This window comes from Emys orbicularis, chromosome 14 (genome assembly GCF_028017835.1).
Source record: "Emys orbicularis isolate rEmyOrb1 chromosome 14, rEmyOrb1.hap1, whole genome shotgun sequence".
NCBI classification, from domain to species: domain Eukaryota; kingdom Metazoa; phylum Chordata; order Testudines; family Emydidae; genus Emys; species Emys orbicularis.
In genome coordinates, this window is record NC_088696.1 from 39,726,830 (window position 1) to 39,746,661 (window position 19,832).

The following is a 19,832-nucleotide window of genomic DNA, read 5'->3' on the forward strand; positions in this document are numbered from 1 at the left end:
TCACAAAAAATGTTTAAAAAAAAAAAAAAGCTGTAAGGAGTACAGAGAACTTGAATGATTAATAACTATTAATTCCCTCTGGCCCTTAAAAATTAGAAAAGCTCTCCACCTCTGTTTATCCCAAAATAGGATCTACCTAGTAAGCAAAGACAATAGGAAAGTAATTCACATCATGAGACACTTTGTCTAAGGACCCACAGATCAGCTAAGATTAGGATTTCCACTTCCCAAAAACAGAAAAATGGCTGAGTATTAACTGCTTTGGCAAGAGTCTCTCATAATTTGTATATGGATAAAATCTCTTTCACCCTCTCAACCTAATAAAAAGAACTCCAAACAAGTTACCAAACACTATGCTTTGCAATGCAAAGCGGCCCACTATCAGTGGATCAAGAGATGGGTGGGGAAGCTGCGAGTTAAGCCAACTAGAAATAACTTGTGAGATTGGAGGTCATAAAGGCACTGCTTGTTAACCCAAGAAATGCAAATCATATGTTTTCACCCCAAGTGACAAAACTATACATTTGTTTGCCTTATAAATCATACATCGTGTTTTCTCCAGTCATGTCCTTCACCTCAAATCAGAAGCGGCACATTTGTCTGCCTGTGACTCAGACAAAATAATGTTTATTTTTCTATTGTAAGCCCTAAATAATGTGAGAAGCTCCTATACAATCAAAGAATGTATGAAATACAAATACCAGGAAGCTTTTGCAAACAGGGGCTACTAACAGGGAGTTTCGCAAGGGAGTTTGGAAGGGGAGTGGGAAGGGAGCGGGGGTCCCTTGCAGGTTCTATCTGTTCCCCTTTATTCCCCTTAAAACCTATAAACCAAACTACATTCTAAACTTCTTGCTTAAACAACCCTTTCATTAACTAGCTGACCATGCAGGCAGAAGCCCAGCTGCAGAGTGGGGGCTATCCAGTTTATTGCGCTGAGTGCAGCATTTATGATTACCTGCCCTGTGGGCGGGTGGCGTATGTGTGCATTCGGTGCAAGGAGCTCCTGGCCCTCAGAGACCACGTACGGACTTTGGAGGCCAGGGTGGCGGAACTGGAGGAGCTAAGGGAGGCAGAGAGGTATGTTGATGAGGCTTTCCGGGACACTGTAGAATTGTCCCACCTCCGGTCAGACAGCCCCTGCGCTGTTGAGGAGGATGAAAGGCCCAGGGAAGCAGAGCAGTCAACGGGAGCAGAGGGAAACCTTCCCATAGTTGGGACCCTCCTTCCAGATGGTGCTGGGGTTGCCTCTCGCACTGAGGTTACCTCTCCGGGGGAGGGAACTCCAGTTGCTAGGAAAAGGCCGGTGTTAGTAATGGGAGATTCGATCATTAGAAACAGAGCTGGGTTTGCGATGACCGGGAGAACTGTATGGTGACTTGCCTGCCTGGTGCGAAGGTTGCGGATCTCTCGAGGCATCTAGACAGACTTATGTGTAGTGCTGGGGAGGAGCCGGTGGTCGTGGTACATGTAGGTACCAATGACTTAGGGAAGGGTAGGAGAGATGTCCTGGAGGCCAAATTTAGGCTGCGAGGGAAGAGACTGAAATCCAGGACCTCTATGGTGGCATTCTCAGAAGTGCTCCCAGTTCCACGCACAGGGCCAGGTAGGCAGGCAGAGCTTCAGAGTCTCAATGCGTGGATGAGACGATGGTGTAGAGAGGAGGGGTTTACATTCATTAGGAACTGGGGAAACTTCTGGAATGGGGGGAGCCTATACAGGAGAGATGGGCTCCACCTAAACCAAAGTGGATCCAGACTGCTGGCACTAAACATTAAAAGGTTGTAGAGCAGTTTTTAAACTAGGAGATGGGGGAAAGCCGACTGCTGCAGAGGAGCATGTGGATCGGACAGAGACTTCTCTTAGGGGAGAGTCTAATGATAGAGAATCTCCAGGTTATAGTCAGGAGCAGAGGATGGAGGAGGATAATCTAGGGGCCAGATCAGATGAGAAACATTCACATAAAAAAGAATCTGACACATCAGAAAAGGGCAGACAAATAAACAGTGACAAGTTTTTAAAGTGCTTGTACACAAATGCTAGAAGTCTAAATAACAAGATGGGTGAACTAGAGTGCCTTGTGATAAAGGAGGATATTGATATAATAGGCATCACAGAAACCTGGTGGAATGAGGACAATCAATGGGACACAATCATTCCGGGGTACAAAATATATCGGAAGGACAGAACAGGTTGTGCAGGGGGAGGAGTGGCACTATATGTGAAAGAAAATGTAGAATCAAATGAAGTAAAAATCTTAAGTGAATCCACATGTTCCATAGAATCTCCATGGATAGTAATTCCATGCTCTAATAAGAATATAACATTAGGGATCTATTATCGACCACCTGACCAGGACAGTGATAGTGATGATGAAATGCTAAGGGAAATTAGAGAGGCTATCAAAATTAAGAACTCAATAATAGTGGGGGATTTCAATTATTCCCATATTGACTGGGAACATTTCACTTCAGGACGAAATGCAGAGATAAAATTTCTCGATACTTTAAATGACTGCTTCATGGAGCAGCTGGTACGGGAACCCACAAGGGGAGAGGCAACTCTAGATTTAGTCCTGAATGAAGTGCAGGAGCTGGTCCAAGAGGTAACTATAACAGGGCCGCTTGGAAATAGTGACCATAATACAATAGCATTCAACATCCCTGTGGTGGGAAGAACATCTCAACAGCCCAACACTGTGGCATTTAATTTCAAAAGGGGGAAACTATGCAAAAATGAGGGGGTTAGTTAAACAGAAGTTTAAAAAGTACAGTGACTAAAGTGAAATCCCAGCAAGCTGCGTGGGCGCTTTTTAAAGACACCAGAATAGAGGCCCAACTTCAATGTATTCCCCAAATTAAGAAACACAGTAAAAGAACTAAAAAAGAGCCACCGTGGCTTAACAACCATGTAAAAGAAGCAGTGAGAGATAAAAAGACTTCCTTTAAAAAGTGGAAGTCAAATCCTAGTGAGGCAAATAGAAAGGAGCATAAACGCTGCCAAATTAAGTGCAAGAATGTAATAAGAAAAGCCAAAGAGGAGTTTGAAGAACGGCTAGCCAAAAACTCCAAAGGTGGTAATAAAATGTTTTTTAAGTACATCAGAAGCAGGAAGCCTGCTAAACAACCAGTGGGGCACCTTGATGATCGAGATACAAAAGGAGCACTTAAAGACGATAAAGTCATTGCGGAGAAACTAAATGGATTCTTTGCTTCAGTCTTCACGGCTGAGGATGTTAGGGAGATTCCCAAACCTGAGCCAGCCTTTGTAGGTGACAAATCTGAGGAACTGTCACAAACTGAAGTGTCACTAGAGGAGGTTTTGGAATTAATTGATAAACTTAACATTAACAAGTCACCGGGACCAGATGGCATTCACCCAAGAGTTCTGAAAGAACTCAAATGTGAAGTTGCGGAACTATTAACTAAGGTTTGTAATCTGTCCTTTAAATTGGCTTCTGTACCCAATGACTGGAAGTTAGCTAATGTAACACCAATATTTAAAAAGGGCTCTAGAGGTGATCCCGGCAATTACAGACCAGTAAGTCTAACGTCGGTACCGGGCAAATTAGTCAAAACAATAGTTAAGAATAAAATTGTCAGACACATAGAAAAACAAACTGTTGAGCAATAGTCAACATGGTTTCTGTAAAGGGAAATTGTGTCTTACTAATCTATTAGAGTTCTTTGAAGGGGTCAACAAACATGTGGACAAGGGGGATCCAGTGGACATAGTGTACTTAGATTTCCAGAAAGCCTTTGACAAGGTCCCTCACCAAAGGCTCTTACGTACATTAAGCTGTCATGGGATAAAAGGGAAGGTCCTTTCATGGATTGAGAACTGGTTAAAAGACAGGGAACAAAGGGTAGGAATTAATGGTAAATTCTCAGAATGGAGAGGGGTAACTAGTGGTGTTCCCCAAGGGTCAGTCCTCGGACCAATCCTATTCAACTTATTCATAAATGATCTGCAGAAAGAGGTAAACAGTGAGGTGGCAAAGTTTGCAGATGATACTAAACTGCTCAAGATAGTTAAGACCAAAGCAGACTGTGACGAACTTCAAAAAGATCTCACAAAACTAAGTGATTGGGCAACAAAATGGCAAATGAAATTTAATGTGGACAAATGTAAAGTAATGCACATCGGAAAAAATAACCCCAACTATACATACAATATGATGGGGGGTAATTTAGCTACAACAAGTCAGGAAAAAGATCTTGGAGTCATCGTGGATAGTTCTCTGAAGATGTCCACACAGTGTGCAGAGGCGGTCAAAAAAGCAAACAGAATGTTAGGAATCATTAAAAAGAGGATAGAGAATAAGACTGAGAATATATTATTGCCCTTATATAAATCGATGGTACGCCCACATCTCGAATACTGCGTACAGATGTGGTCTCCTCATCTCAAAAAAGATATACTGGCACTAGAAAAGGTTCAGAGAAGGGCAACTAAAACGATTAGGGGTTTGGAACGGGTCCCATATGAGGAGAGATTAAAGAGGCTACGACTCTTCAGCTTGGAAAAGAGGAGACTAAGGGGGGATATGATAGAGGTATATAAAATCATGAGTGATGTGGAGAAAGTGGATAAGGAAAAGTTATTTACTTATTCCCATAATACAAGAACTAGCGGTCACCAAATGAAATTACTAGGCAGCAGGTTTAAAACAAATACAAGGAAGTTCTTCTTCACGCAGTGCACAGTCAACTTGTGGAACTCCTTGCCTGAGGAGGTTGTGAAGGCTAGGACTATAACAGCATTTAAAAGAGAACTAGATAAATTCATGGTGGTTAAGTCCATTAATGGCTATTAGCCAGGATGGGTAAGGAATGGTGTCCCTAGGCTCTGTTTGTCAGAGGATGGAGATGGATGCCAGGAGAGAGATCACTTGATCATTGCCTGTTAGGTCCACTCCCTCTGGGGCACCTGGCATTGGCCACTGTCGGTAGACAGGATACTGGGCTAGGTCCACTCCCTCTGGGGCACCTGGCATTGGCCACTGTCAGTAGACAGGATACTGGGCTAGATGGACCTTTGGTCTGACCCGGTACGGCCGTTCTTATGTTCTTAAATGATTGTTGCAGTCCAGGAGACACAGGCTTTGTATAGCACAAAAAGGAAAGTTAAAGAATCACCAAACCAGGGTATAAGTTTGATTTATTAAAAGAAATTGCTTGATTCCAATTAATAACATGAGCCAATACCAAAATACAATCCTTAAAATGAATCAAATATAAAAAGCCTCCGATAAGACAAGGATTGAAGAAATTTGTTATACACTAATGCCGTCTTCTGGATGCCAACAGAAGCAGCGAGATGAAATCTGAGCACTCAGTTGGAAAATAGCCAACAGACATCAGCTGGTGGTCCCCTCCCAAGAACTGTGGAGTGTGGGACCCCAGAGCTCACTGGACCTCCATGGACAGCCTTGCTCCTTGCCCAGCGTCCCATGACCAAGCATGGACTGAACCTACTAAGCTGCAGAATCCCAGTGTGACAGGTGCCTGGACCAGCCATACGAAAAAAGGGCTCTACCCTCATCCCAGGGTTAACAGGATCAGAAGGAGCTGGGAGGGGTTGCAAGTGCTTTGGAGGATAGGATTAAAATTCAAAATGATCTGGACAAACTGGAGGAATGGTCTGAAGTAAATAGGATGAAATTCAATAAGGACAAATGCAAAGTACTCCACTTAGGAAGGAACAATCAGTTGCACACATACAGAATGGGAAATGACTGCCTAGGAGGGAGTACTGCGGAAAGGGATCTAGGGGTTATAGTGGATCACAAGCTAAATATGAGTCAAAATGTAACACTGTTGCGGAAAAAAAAAAAAAAAAAAAAAAGCAGCAAATATTCTGGGATGTATTAGCAGGAGTGTTGTAAGCAAGACACGAGAAATAATTCTTCTGCTCTAATCTGCACTGATTAGGCCTCAACTGGAGTAGTGTGTCCAGATGTAGGCACCACATTTCAGGAAAGACAAATTGGAGAAAGTCCAGAGAAGAGCAACAAAAACAATTAAGGCTCTAGAAAACATGACCTATGAGGAAAGATTGAAAAATTGGGTTTGTTTAGTCTGGAGAAGACAGAGGGGACATGATAACAGTTTTCAAGTACGTAAAAGGTTGTTACAAGGAGGCAGGAGAAAAATTGTTCTCCTCAACCTCTGAGGCTAGGATAAGCAGCAATGGGCTTAAATTGCAGCAATGACAGTTTAGGCTGGACATAAAGAAAAACTTCTTAACTGTTAGAGTGGTTAAGCCCTGGAATAAGTTGCCTAGGGAGGTTGTGAAATCTCCATCATTGGGAGATTTTTTAAGAGCATGTTAGACAAATACCTGCCAGGGACGATCTAGATCAGGGGTCAGCAACCTTTCAGCAGTGGTGTGCCGAGTCTTCATTTATTCACTCTAATTTAAGGCTTCGCGTGCCGGTAATACATTTTAACGTTTTTTAGAAGGTCTCTCTAAGTCTATAATATATAACTGAACTACTGTTATATGTAAAGTAAACAAGGTTTTCAAAATGTTTCAGAAGCTTTATTTAAAATTAAATTAAAATGCTGATTTTATTAGTTTAGTGTGATCCTTGCCCTTGCTTTTCCTTGCTGAGTTTTCCAATGTCTGGCACATATTTAGATACTTTAAGCTGCACACAGGCTTCTGAGTGATCAGTTGATAACCGGCTGGCAGGAGGTCAGCGGCTGGAACCCCAGATCGGCAGCTGAGGGGAGTGGAGCGGGCGGCTGGTAGGGCCGAGCAGGGCCGGAGGCCTGGACCCTGTCTGGCAGGGGGCCTGCGCTGGAACTCCAACCAGAAGCAAGGTGAGTGGGGCTGCAGTGGGGACCCCGGCTGGCAAGGGGCCAGCAGCTGGAACCCCAGAGCGGCAGCGGGCTGAGCGGGTCAGCCCGCCCAGCTCTGGGATTTCAGGGGTGGGCTGAGTGTCTCCGCCAGCCCCCCTCTGGGGTTTCAGCCACCGGCTCCTGCCAGCCGGGGTCTCAGCCTGCTGCCAGCCTGGGGTTATGCAAGGGGCCAGCAGCGTGAACCCCAGAGCGGCGGCGGGCTGAGCAGCTCAGCCTGCTGCTGCTCTGGGGTTTCGGCCGCCGGCTCCTGCCAACTGGGGTCTCAGCCCGCTGCCAGCCTGGGGTTCCTTCCCCCAGGCCAGCAGCGGGTGCTGAGTGGGACCGGCGGTGGGACTCCGGCTGGCAAGTGGCCAGCAGCGGGAACCCCAGAGCGGCGGCGGGCTGAGCGGCTCAGCCCGCCCTGCATGCCATCAAAAATCGGCTCGCGTGCCACCTTTGGCACGCGTGCCGTAGGTTGCCGACCCCTGATCTAGATAGTAGTTACTCCTGCCTTGAGTGCAGGGCACTGGATTAGATGACCTCTCGAAGTCCCTTCTAGTCCTACGATTCTATGATTTCAAAGACTATTTCCTCTTTTGTTCTTTAACATATATAACTGCGGGCTACCTTGCTGAGTCCGCATTCTTTAGTGAGACCTCACATAACCATATTTTAGATTTTAACTAGTGCTATATGCATTCCCTCCTTTATTAGTCCAAGCAAATTGGCCTAGAAAGATTTGAGCCATAACTTTAAGCAATTGCTTTTGATATTCTAAATTTGTCCCTTTTGGACCAATGCATTCAAATAGCAGGGCCCACATATTCCCACAAGTGCCTTCAAGACAAGTACATCCTTACTCCTTGGAGAAATACTGGAAGTGTGATAAGTGTGTTAGGTACTAAAGAACTGAGGATTCATTATTATAACTACAATAAGAAATCTTGGTGATTTGCAGTGTTCCTTGGTATAACTGCTGAGCCGCAGTCACAGTCTGGGACAATTGATTGCAAGACAGTATTGGTGTGATCAGCACACACCTAGAACATTGGTTGTGTCTACACTTTATTGCTGAAGTGTTGATGGTATGTTGATGTGGTTCTGGGTGCATTAATAAATTGATTGGTTAAGAATAACCAAGTGTTTTGATTTCAGAAATACTGTTCAAGTTAAAAGTTGACCTGAAAAGAACCTAGTGTTAAAGTTAGTAAGCTAATGCTTCCTGGACTCAATAAGAAGGGGTTATCCTATCAGATTCATTTGAATATTGGCTATAGCACTATCAAAATTGGCAAACCTAGTTTGTTAGAGTTCAGCTTTAAAATTTAACTGGCATCTTGGCAAATGTATAAAATTGACACACACACACACACACACACTCTTACAAAGCACCACAGAAAACGGAAACTAGGATCAGTTGATGGCAACGAATATAAATTATAAGTTAAGAAGCGCAGACAGTTAATAAAGGAAGCTACAAATGTTTCTGTGGAAAATATTTGGCCTGTAGGGTAAAAAACAAAAAACAAAAGAATAAAAAGAATCTTAACACTGGTATGGGTCCATTCCTGGTTACAGATAGTAAGTTGTCAGTAATAAAGCAGAGAAGGCAGAATATCTATTACCGGTATTTGGAAAAGCTGGATGATGTATCATAATGAGAAGGTACTTTCTATTTCAATAGTAAAGAGGATTATAAACAGCATCTATTCAATTTAGATTATTGAAAATCAGCAAGCACAGAAAACTTGCACACACGAGTTTTAACTGTTTACCGAGGAGCTCTATGGATCTTGATCGTTTTTAATAAACCTTCAAGAACTAGGGTTAGCTCTTGGGGACAGGGAAAAATCAACTATTGTCCCAATATTTTAAAGGGACAAATGGGATAAGCCAAGCAGTTATTGATCAGACATCCAACCCAAGTAAAAACAATGAAGGGGGTGATACAGGACTATCAAAGAATGGAAATATAATCTGTACCAATCAATAGGATTGTACAGAAAATAGAGCTGGTCAAATGAACTTTGTATCTGAAGAGATTACAAGTTTGGTTTATTAAGGTAATGAAATATACTTTGATTTAGCACAGAAAGACTGATTAAAAACTAGCACTACATAAAATCAGTGTAGCACAGTGCGTCTCAAACTTTTTTACTGGTGACCCCTTTCACATCGCAAGCCTCTGAGTGCGACCCCCCCCAATAAATTAAACACACTTTATATATTTAACACCACTATAAATGCTGGTGGCAAGCGGAGTTTGGGGTGGAGGTTGACAGCTCGCGACCCCCCATGTAATGACCTCGTGACCCCCTGAGGGGTCCCAACCTCCAGTTTGAGAACCCCTGGTGTAGCACATATTCAAGGGATTATAAACTGGCTGACATGTCTCAAAAAGTAATTGTCAATGGGGGGTGTTTCAAGGGGAATCTTGCAGGGATCTGCCTTGGCCAATCTCAATTCAAAAGCTCTATCAAATATTCGGGGGGGGGGAAATTATTGATATAGCTTGTAGACAGACTGGTTGGGTGATAAATAATAAGGACTGATCACATACACAGCACAAGCTGGACTGCATGGTAAGAGGAGCACAGAAACGTGTATTTTATTACAGCTAAATGCAGACTTGTAAATCTAGGAACAAAGAATCTAGGACACACTTACTGGTTGAGGGGGCTGCATGCTGGAAAGCAGTGACTCTGAAAAGGACTTGGATCACGGTAGAAGCCAACTGAACATCAGCTTCTAGCATGATGCTGTGCTAAGCAGCTGCTGTGACCCATGATGCATAGACAGGGGATCTCTGAGAAGGAGCAGGGAGAACGTATTACCTGTGCATATAGCATTGCTGAGACGGTTACTGGACACTGTGTCCAGTGCTGGTGTCCAAAGTTGGAAAGGGTTCAGAGAAGAGCCAGTGGCAGATTCAAATACAGGGGCGTTGTGGTCAAAGCGACGGGTTAGGAAAATGACATTTGCAGCACCATTTTGAATGCATATGACAAATGCACTCTTGCTCGCTCAAAGCCAGAGAAGAAGGATGCTGGCAGTAATCAAGAGGCAAGGTGAGAACCTGGACAAGAGTTTTAGCTGTGTGGACGGATAGGAAAGGCCAGATCTTAGAGACATTATGCAGAAAGAATTGGCAAGATTTAGAAACACTGACTCGGAGCTCTCCCTTAGCATCCAGGCAAAGATGGCACTCAGGTTACAGACCTGGGTGCACAGGTGTTGTCCCCAGAGATGGAGAAAGGCAGTAGAGAGGGGAGGGGGAAGATTAGGAGCTCTCGCTTTGCCAGGTGGAGCTTGAGGTAACAGCTAGACATCCACGAGGAGATATCACAAAGATTTTAGAATAGATCATAATGGCCTCTTCTGGTCTTAAAACCTACGAATCACTTGCAAAAAACCACCACTTCAGCCCACTCACTTTCCGGCAAAGATTTCCTACAGATTTACTGTGGAATTGCTGTACCTTTCACTTCATCTACACGTGAGAAGGGGACCAGTACAACTGGGAGTGGATAGAGAATACAAAGGGGGGGATGGGTCACCACTCCCAGAGGTCTGCAAGGAGTCTTGAGCTATTTAAGGCTTTGCAGCTGGCCTCTGATTAACCTTAGTGCAAGTGAACAGTCAGACTTGTATGCTGCCTTATCGTCTGTTAAGGGTCAGAGCCACCCACGCACACAAGGCTGCTTTTTGGTGTGACCACATTAGCATGGCAGCTCCTGGGGTTTATTTCAAACTGGAAGATCTCAATGCCCATGGAAAGCTTCGAAAAGGAAGATTAAGTCAGTCTGTACTGAAGCAGATCTTGGCAGTTGTGTTAGCAGGGGAGACACCTGGAGAATTTTTGGAGTGGAAGCCTTTTGAATACACATCTGCCCAAGGCATTGTGCAGCCAAAGAGGACGCTGTCAGCAGGATCCCAAGGCAATTTCACTCACAAACTTGCGAGCCTACAGCTGTTCTGCCCATCAGGTGAGAAAGGCCCTTTCAAGTTAGGAAGCTCAGCAAAGTCTGCTTCCAAGTGCTGCTGTGGAGCAGCTCGTACTCACGTGATGAAGTCCAGGAAACTTGCCAATGGCTCATACGCGTGGTTCCTCATGTGACGAAACTCCACCACCATCTTCTCCTTCAGCTTGTCATCTATGACGGACACAGAAAGGGGGGAGGCTTCGTTGGCCAGGAAGTTCCCATAATCCGTGCTCTGGAGGTGCAGCTTCAAATCTGAAAAGCAGAAACCACTATTCAGGATATTTTTGTTTTGAACTATCATGGGAAGAAAAAGCTCCAGCGAACACTGTGCTTTGATCTGAGCATTCCTCCCTTACGCTGGCACACAGCGACACCTGCTGCTCAGAGAGGTACCTCTGCTTTTCTATGGCATAATTCAGCTCATTGTCATTCCTACCAAGTGCAAATCCAAGCCCAGGAAGAGGCCAGCCATTTATCTTAATCCCAACTTTGTTTTCCTCAAGCAATGCCCTCCCCTTCTACCCTAGAAAAAAATTGAGATGTCTCAAACACATCTGTCCTCTCTCTCCTTAACCATTTAAATTTGCACCCCCCATGTTTATAGTCCTGTGTGCTGATAATCTGCCTACATTTGAGGGCTACTATCATTCTTAGAGATGCATCTACAAGCACATTTGAAAACCAAGCGCTTTATTGTGCCCAGCAGTGCTTTGGCCTCAGGCTTCATTGCAGGCACCCTTGTCAGTGAATTTTTAATAGGGAGAAGAAGTCAGGATCTCATGTGGCTCAGATACAGTTATGATGAAAAGGATACATCTGTGAAGAGGCGCGTTTGCTCTGTGCATGGTGCCTTGTACAGATCAAGACACCAATTTCGGAAACCAAGGGAACCCAGACCACCACCTTGGGAATTTCAGAATCTGCTGAAGTGGCAGCAAATTCAGTTTAGTTTTGCAAGCAGGTACTGGTCATCAACTGGATCTGAGTAACACTGCATTATGTTAAAGTCAAGTCTTATGTCAAGGGTCCGAGATGGAGCTGGTGAAGAGGAATAGAATGCGTTTCCTTGGGGAGGGAATGCCTAGTACAAGAGAGTCAAGAAAATCTGAATGATAAAGCAAGTGCACAAGTCCACTCCCCAACTCCAGACACCAGTTCCGTTCCTCAGCTCCCCCTGCAATGCCAGCTGACCCACTGCAAGCTGCATTGCCAGCCATCGGATAACCCTAATGTGACAATCTCTCCTTTGTCAAGATAAACACTTTTGGCTCAAGTAAGATTTTTGATGCATGGGCTGTAACTGAACTCAAAAATTTTAAGTCATTTAGAATCATTCGTTTCTCAACGGGTTACTAGCTGCTCTAGTACAGAGTGTTCTTCTGCCTTTAGCTTCATCTTGTCAGAGCATTAGTGAGGCAAGCCCATTCTCCTAGGGATTCAAGGGGCTAGAAGTGGAAAGGGATAGGCAGGGAAGTTTAGTTGAACCAGATGTGAACATGCTATCCAAAAACCTCTTCCTGGTTTCTTGGAATCCAAAGTGTTTGAGACACTCTTGCCCTAGCGCTGAATTACGTAACAACTCAGCTTTACTCCAAGAATAAGAGTAGCTACCAAGGTTGGGTGCATATCCATCACCACTGGACAGACTCAGAAATGAGCTAGGTACATCTAAGGGCCTGATTTTTCTAAACTGTGCCCTTAACCTGTATGCATAGTTACAGCCAGCTACACATGCAGTTACTCAACTACACAACATTCAGAGTAAAGTTTTCACTAGCCAGCATTCAATGGAGCATACATCAAGTGGATTTAAAAACAGCCGATAGAGCTCAAAGTAATTTTAAAAGGAGAATACTAATCCACTGAGGGCATTTCCAGTGGGGGTCTGGCAGGGATCTGTGCTTGTCCCAATGCTATTCCACATCATTGATAAAGATACTGAAAAAAACATGAAGTCACTGCTAGTAAATTTTACAGATTGCACATTAGTGGAGCACTAAATATGGACAGGTCATTTCTACAGACCAATCTGGATGGCTTGGTAAAGTGGGTTCATTTGAATATTTTAACAAAGCAGAATGCAAAATTTAAAAATAGAGAATGTACATCTTGCATACAGGAAGGGGGACTATATCCCGGAAAGCAAAGACTCAAAGGGACTTGAGTGTTATGGTGGAAACCAACCAAACTTGAGCCATAGCATCATGGAGTGCTAAAAAGATTAACAGTCTTTGGACATATTAGCAGGGGAATCTCGAGTAAGGTAAGGAGGAGGTGATATTACCTTTACATACAGCATTGATAATGCCATTACTGGATACTGTGTCCAGTTCTGGTGTCCAAACAAAGAATATTAAATTAGAAAAGGGTTCAGAGAAAAGCCACAAGAATAATTTGAGGTCTGGAAAACCTACCTTACAGTGATTGAGCTCCTTGAGTCTATTTAGTTTATCCAAGAAAAGGATAAGAGGTGCTTGACCATGGTCTGCAAGTACTTACATAGGGAGAAGATTTGACAGTGAAGGGTTCTCAGCTAGCAGACAGAACAAGAGCTGATGATTGGAAGCTGAAGATGGACAAAAATTCAGCTAAAATAAGGTACAATTTAACTAGGGATGTGGTGGATTCTCCATGATGGAATCTTTTAGAAAGATATCTAGTGTTAAATTAAAGACATGATTTCTGCATCAAACCCATAAAAATAGCCAAACTGAGTCACACCAATGATCTAGCTAGTCAGTATCTTGCCTTCTAGCAGTGGCCAACACCAGATGCTTCAGAGGGAGTGAACAGAACAGGGCATTGAACAACATGATCCATCTCGTTGTCCAGTCCCAGCTTCTGCACTGTACAGGTCAGACTAGATAATCATCCCTTATATTAATTTAACTGTCCATTAGCATGTGCCTTTGAAAACTCGTGGCAATCAGGGGAGGTCCTGGACAATTGGAAAAAGGCAAATCTAGTGCCCATCTTTAAAAAAGGGAAGAAGGAGAACCCAGGGAACTACAGCCTCATCTCAGTCCCCAGAAAAATCATGGAGCAGGTCCTCAAGGAATCCATTTTGAAGCAGTTGGAGGAAAGGAAGGTGATCAGGAACAGTCAACATGGATTCCCCAAGGGCAAGTCATGCCTGACCAACCTGATTGCCTTCTATGACGAGATAACTGGCTCTGTGGATATGGGGAAAGCAGTGGACGCGATATATCTTGACTTTAGCAAAGCTTTTGATACGGTCTCCCACAATATTCTTGTCAGCAAGTTAAAAAAGTATGGATTGTATGAATGGACTATAAGATGGATAGAAACTGGCTAGATCGTCATGCTCAACAGGTAGCGATCAACGGCTCGATGTCTAGTTGGCAACTAGTATCAAGCAGAGTGGCCCAGGAGTCTGTCCTGGGGCCGGTTTTATTCAACATCTTCATTAATGATCTGGATGATGGGATGGATTGCACCCTCAGCAAGTTCGCAGATGACACTAAGATGCTGGGAGAGGTAGATATGCTGGAGGATAGGGATAGGGTCTAGAGTGACCTAGACAAATTGGAGGATTGGGCCAAAATAAATCTGATGAGGTTCAACAAGGACAAGTGCAGAGTCCTGCACTTTGGATGGATGAATCCCATGCACTGCTACAGATTAGGGACCGAGTGGCTAGGCAGCAGTTCTGCAGAAAAGGACCTGGGGATTACAGTGAACGAGAAGCTGGATATGAGTCAACAGTGTGTCCTTGCTGCCAAGAAGGCTAATGGCATATTTGGCTGCATTAGTAGGAGTGTTGCCAGTAGATCAAGGGAAGTGATTATTCCCCTCTATTCGGCACTGCTGAGGCCACATCTGGAGTATTGCGTCCAGTTTTGGGCCCCCCACTACAGAAAGGATGTGGACAAATTGGAGAGTCCGGCAGAGGGCAACGAAAATGATCAGGGGGCTGGGGCACATGGCTTATGAGGAGAGGCTGAGGGAGTGGGCTTATTTAGTCTGCAGAAGAGAAGAGTGAGGGGGGATTTGATAGCAGCCTTCAACTACCCGAAGGGGGGGTTCCAAAGAGGATGGAGCTCGGCTGTTCTCAGTGGTGGCAGATGACAGAACAAGGAGCAATGGTCTCAAGTTGCAGTGGGGGAGGTCTAGGTTGGATATTAGGAAACACTATTTCACTAGGAGGGTGGTGAAGCACTGGAATGCTTTACCTAGGGAGGTGGTGGAATCTCCATCCTTAGAGGTTTTTAAGGCCTGGCTTGACAAAGCCCTGGCTGGGATGATTTAGTTGGGGTTGGTCCTGCTTTGAGCAGGGGGTGGGACTAGATGACCTCCTGAGGTCTCTTCCAACCCTAATCTTCTGTGATTCTATGTGCATTTACCCAGTTTGTACTGTAATTATAGTAATTGCACATGCACAGTTTAGAATATTCAGTAGGGACCCTTCTGTGGCCTTCAGGGGTGGGGAGAGAAGAGAAGCAGGCCTACTTGGTCTTTCTTATCTTCGATACCTGTGGATTCTAGGTTTCACGTGGAGATCAGCTCAGAAACCAGTGCCCGCAGGTACCATTCCTGCAGGCTCTGGGGCTGAGAGCTGCTCTGTAAGGAACATGCTCTAAGTGTAGCATGTGGTATAGTAGCCTCACTGTTCCTGTGCAGCCCCAGGTCTTATTTACTGCACACTCGTCAGACCCTGTTTGGAAGAGAATCATTAATTTCCTCCTGGGTTTTCTATGGCACTTGTCACTATAGTGTCTGGGTGTTTCGCAAACATTAATCTATCTTCACCACACCCCTATGAGATGAGGGGGCAGAATTATCCCCACTTTACATATGGGGAACGGAGGCAGATTAAGGTAAAAAGTTTCCACGGATTTTGGTGCCCAATTTGAGATGCTTAAAATAAATGATTTTTTGGTGTACTGAGTGTCTTATACCACTTCTTCTGGTCAAAGCACCACTCTAGTTGACTTCAGCTGCAGCTGTGAGCGCTAAGCACTTCACAAGAAGCCAGGGTGTAGTGACTTGCTTAGCACCCCAAGGAAATCTGCGTCAGAGCCAGGGATAGAATCTAATTCTCCAGGGCATCAGTCAATTGAGTTAGCAATGAGACTCTCCTTTCTTCCTGGATCCCCTGCCTCATTGACTGCACACCTCCCAGTTTCTGCCCCAAATGAGGCAGGGGTCTTACCGATGACCCCACCTTTTACTACACAGCCCTGATTCATCCCCACAACAGCTCCATCCTGTGCACTGAATGAGGCCGAGTCCTGTGTAACAGTATGTGACATTACACAGTGAGCTCCTTCTCACAAGTCAGCGAACCCTCGTCTCAGTCACAAGCTCTCTTACTTAATTGGCCTCTCAGAGTTGGTAAAACAACTCCCACCTGTTCATGCTCTCTGTATGTGTGTGTATATATATATATATATCTCCTCAATATATGTTCCACTCTATATGCATCCGAAGAAGTGGGCTGTAACCCACGAAAGCTTATGCTCTAATAACTTTGTTAGTCTCTAAGGTGCCACAAGTACTCCTGTTCTTTTTGCGGATACAGACTAACACGGCTGCTACTCTGAAACCTGAAGTATGTGATAATGTAGCTAGATTGTGTCATAAGGAACACGCACAAGGGATTGAGTTACAGTAGCACAGGCAACTTGCAATCTGGCATTTCCTAACTTTGGAATGCCTGTGTTTGCAACTTTAATGTTCTTGTAATGCAGGGAGGGGTTGTGCAGTTTCCTAGGTTTTTAAGAAAGCAAACTGAAAAAACAACAACACTACAAATTCCATCCCATCGACCCCCCATGGTTCAACAGTGGGGTTAATCTTTAGACCCACCAAACAGACCTCTGTCACCTGAGCTAATGGACGGATAGCAACAGCAGATCGTTACCCTCTAGCTGGGCCAGCCCTAGAATGGGATGTGACAGATCCTTTGCCATCAGCAGGTACCTGGGAAACCCCTGTGGCAGAGGAATGGTGAGACTCAGGGATGCGGAGTTCCATCCCAAGCGCTAGAAGGGAGTGTGCTCCAGTGGGCTCAGACTTCTGCCCTCTTCCAAGCTTGACCTCTTCTGCAGCAGCCTCTCCACCTTCCTGTCCTCTCTTTCCCCACCCCGACCCTTACCACACTCATTCTCTTTGCCTACCTAGTCCCCGTCTCCACTCAGGAGCAGTATCCCAGGTCCCTTGTCCAAGCTCTTCACCCAGCCTCCCTCACTTTTTGTCCCAGTTTCTTTGCCCAGGCAGACCCAGTTCTGACAAGGAGTTGGGATGCAGGGGGTAGATCTGTCTCCTTCCCTCCTACCCCACCCTGGTTCCTAGTTCCAGTCTCCTTCCCTTCCCCCAGCTTCTCATCCAATCTCAATATTCCCTCCATCCCAGTAAACTGCCTCCAGTCCCCACCCTCATTTCCCGCACTGGCTCCCAGTCCCAGTGCCAGGCTGGCGCTGGTCCACCAGGAACAACACTTGCTTGGTTTGAAGCCCAAGTGAGCGTGGTCTTGGGCCCTGACATCCTAGGGCAAACCTGGAAGCCTAACTTGGTCTCGTCTATGTTTCACTTGGCAGAGCACAGAGCAAACATACCACAAGAGAGGGAAGGAAGAGGGGGATTCCAGGAGGTCACGTTTTTTAAGCTGAATTGGTTTCAAGTACTTGGTAACCTTCCCACATGAAGATGCTCCAAACTCACACAGTGAGCTCCTTCTCACAAGTCAGCGAACCCTCGTCTCAGTCACAAGCTAATGAGTCTTGGACAACACCCCTGCTTTTCCACTTCCCACAGGAAGGACTTGTTGCCTCTGCTCAGCCTCCCAGCTGCTTCATACAGCAGTCTCAGTGGTAGAAACAAACAGACAAGAAAGTCATGCCCTACCCACTACTGGGAATATCAGGGCCTGCCCAGAGCACCGTACCATCCTCCAGCTCCATCCTTGATGCTATTGGGACCAGACCCTTATCACTGCATAGCTATGCTGCTGACTGATACACTGATGCCTCTTTCAGCTCAAAGGCTCCCTAAACAGATACTTAGTTCTTTCCTCGGGGACCTGTCAGAAACCTGTCCCCTATCCCCACATCCCTCAGTGGTGTGACAGATCACACAACTAGGCCCTGCTCATGGGAGGGGGTAGGGGACATTGCCAGACTGCAAGCCCCAGTCAGGTGTGGAATTTGCAGCCACCCCCCATGCACGACCCCATTGACCTGACTGGAGCTGCCCCCCCCAAATACAGACACCAAACTACGCCTATGGTGGCCGGTGTAAAGGCCACACCCAGAACAGCGCCTGTGCCTGCACATCTGCTCCAACGTGCTCTCCCTCTCTGCCCCTGGGAGCTAGAATCAGGCCCCTGAATACCATGTTAAAAGTACATAAATACGTGGCCCATTCTCAGGGCAGGTCCACGCTGGGGCGGGGGATCGATCTAGGAAACGCAACTTCAGCTACGAGAATAGCGTAGCTGAAGTCGACGTTTCCTAGATCGAACTAAATTTACTTACTGCGGGTCCACGCGGCGCAGGCAGGCTCCCCCGTCGACAGCGCTTCCTTCTCTCGGCGAGCAGGAGTTCCGCAGTCGACGGGGGAGCGCTTCTGGGAATCGATCTATCGCATCCAGATGAGACGCGATAAATCGATCCCAGAAGATCGATCTCTACCCGCCGAATCAGGCGGGTAGTGTGGACCAGCCCTCAGAGGTGCTCAGCATGCCCTGCGCCCCCTGAAATCTCTAGGGGATCACCCAAAACAGGCAAGTCTGTTTGTCCGTGCATTTCTTGGCAAGGCATTAGCTGTGATTTCCGGGCCCCCTACAGACACGCAGGGATCGCTGCACTATTAACTCCCAACAGGTGCGTTTTATTTGTATCAGCATCGCTCGAATCCTGTTCGAGAAAACAGACGAAGGAGCAGTCCAAGCAGCAAGCTCTGCATAGCAACCTCTCAACCGGAAGGCTCCGAGGAAGCTTCCATTAGCCATTTGTTTGGACCCTTCTGCACTGCGTGCGGAGGTACTCAGAGAGGAACTCGTTTCAGTGGCGCGAAAGCCAGCTGGAACTGTGAGCACATTATTTAACACTGGAATGGATTTCTGTGAGGGGGAGCCAGTCCAACAACTCTGGAGACTAGGAATCCGTTTCAACTGGGCTCCTCCGCTGCCTATGAATTAGTATCCAAGCACATTGAGCACTCTCCCGAAGGCTGGAATAAGCTCTGCTTTCTAACTCCCAACTCTGCGGCCCAGATGCCTCAGACAGGCATACGTGGTCCCCACATCGACTTGCGTTCTTTCACCCACAGGGGCCAGTCACCTGCTCTCAGCCAAGGAGACCAGTCATTTTATAATACTGATCGCCAATCACTTCAGTCTAATGGCTTGCACCACCCAACCATGAAGGAACCTGCCCCAAGAGCCAACTGCTGAACAAGTCTCAAGTGTGCCAAACGCTGGCTCTGGGACACTCCGCGGGAATGAATTTTCGGCGGAATACGTGCAGAGGAGCAACAGCAAGAGCATCTTCGCTGACGTTAGCTGCGACAGTAAGGCAGCAGAGAAATGGGGGATACCTAGGGAGACGACTGGCAATGCCCCTTTTCCTTTGGGTTCCTCACACTGCCATTATAATCCCTCCTTTTCAGCTGCTTGTGACTTTGCCAAACAGCAACAATTCAGGTGGGAGTTTCCCACGCTTGGCCTCTGCCTCAAAAAATTAAGTTTTGGGGGGGGAACACACAGTTCAGCCATTTCTGAAAACAACATTAAGGGAAGGAGGTACTTTCACCAGGTCAGACTGCTCTGACATTCTGTGAATGGCTCTAACCCTTAAAGGGTTTGGGGAGGAGGAACTGGAATTTCGGCCGGGGCAGCCACTTGGGTCAGAGAAGTGCCTTTGAACTCTTACAGATGACAATTTTCTGGCACTTACGGCGCTGCCATAGCTGGCCATGCTCAGGGGAAGAGCATGGCCAGCTATGGCAGCACCGTAAGTGCCAGAAAATTGTCATTTGTAAG

At 45.9% G+C, this 19,832-nt stretch overlaps 1 protein-coding gene across 1 annotated transcript in view; it reads right to left on the bottom strand.

The window, feature by feature from the left end:
* The window catches only part of ATP6V0D1 (ATPase H+ transporting V0 subunit d1), a 92,699-nt gene that overhangs the window by 46,003 nt on the left and 26,864 nt on the right, over positions 1 to 19,832 (bottom strand). Inside the window, exon 2 of the mRNA XM_065416478.1 lies at positions 10,909 to 11,080. Coding sequence (XP_065272550.1) covers positions 10,909 to 11,080 — 172 coding nt within the window. The remainder of the gene's footprint in view (positions 1 to 10,908; positions 11,081 to 19,832) is intronic.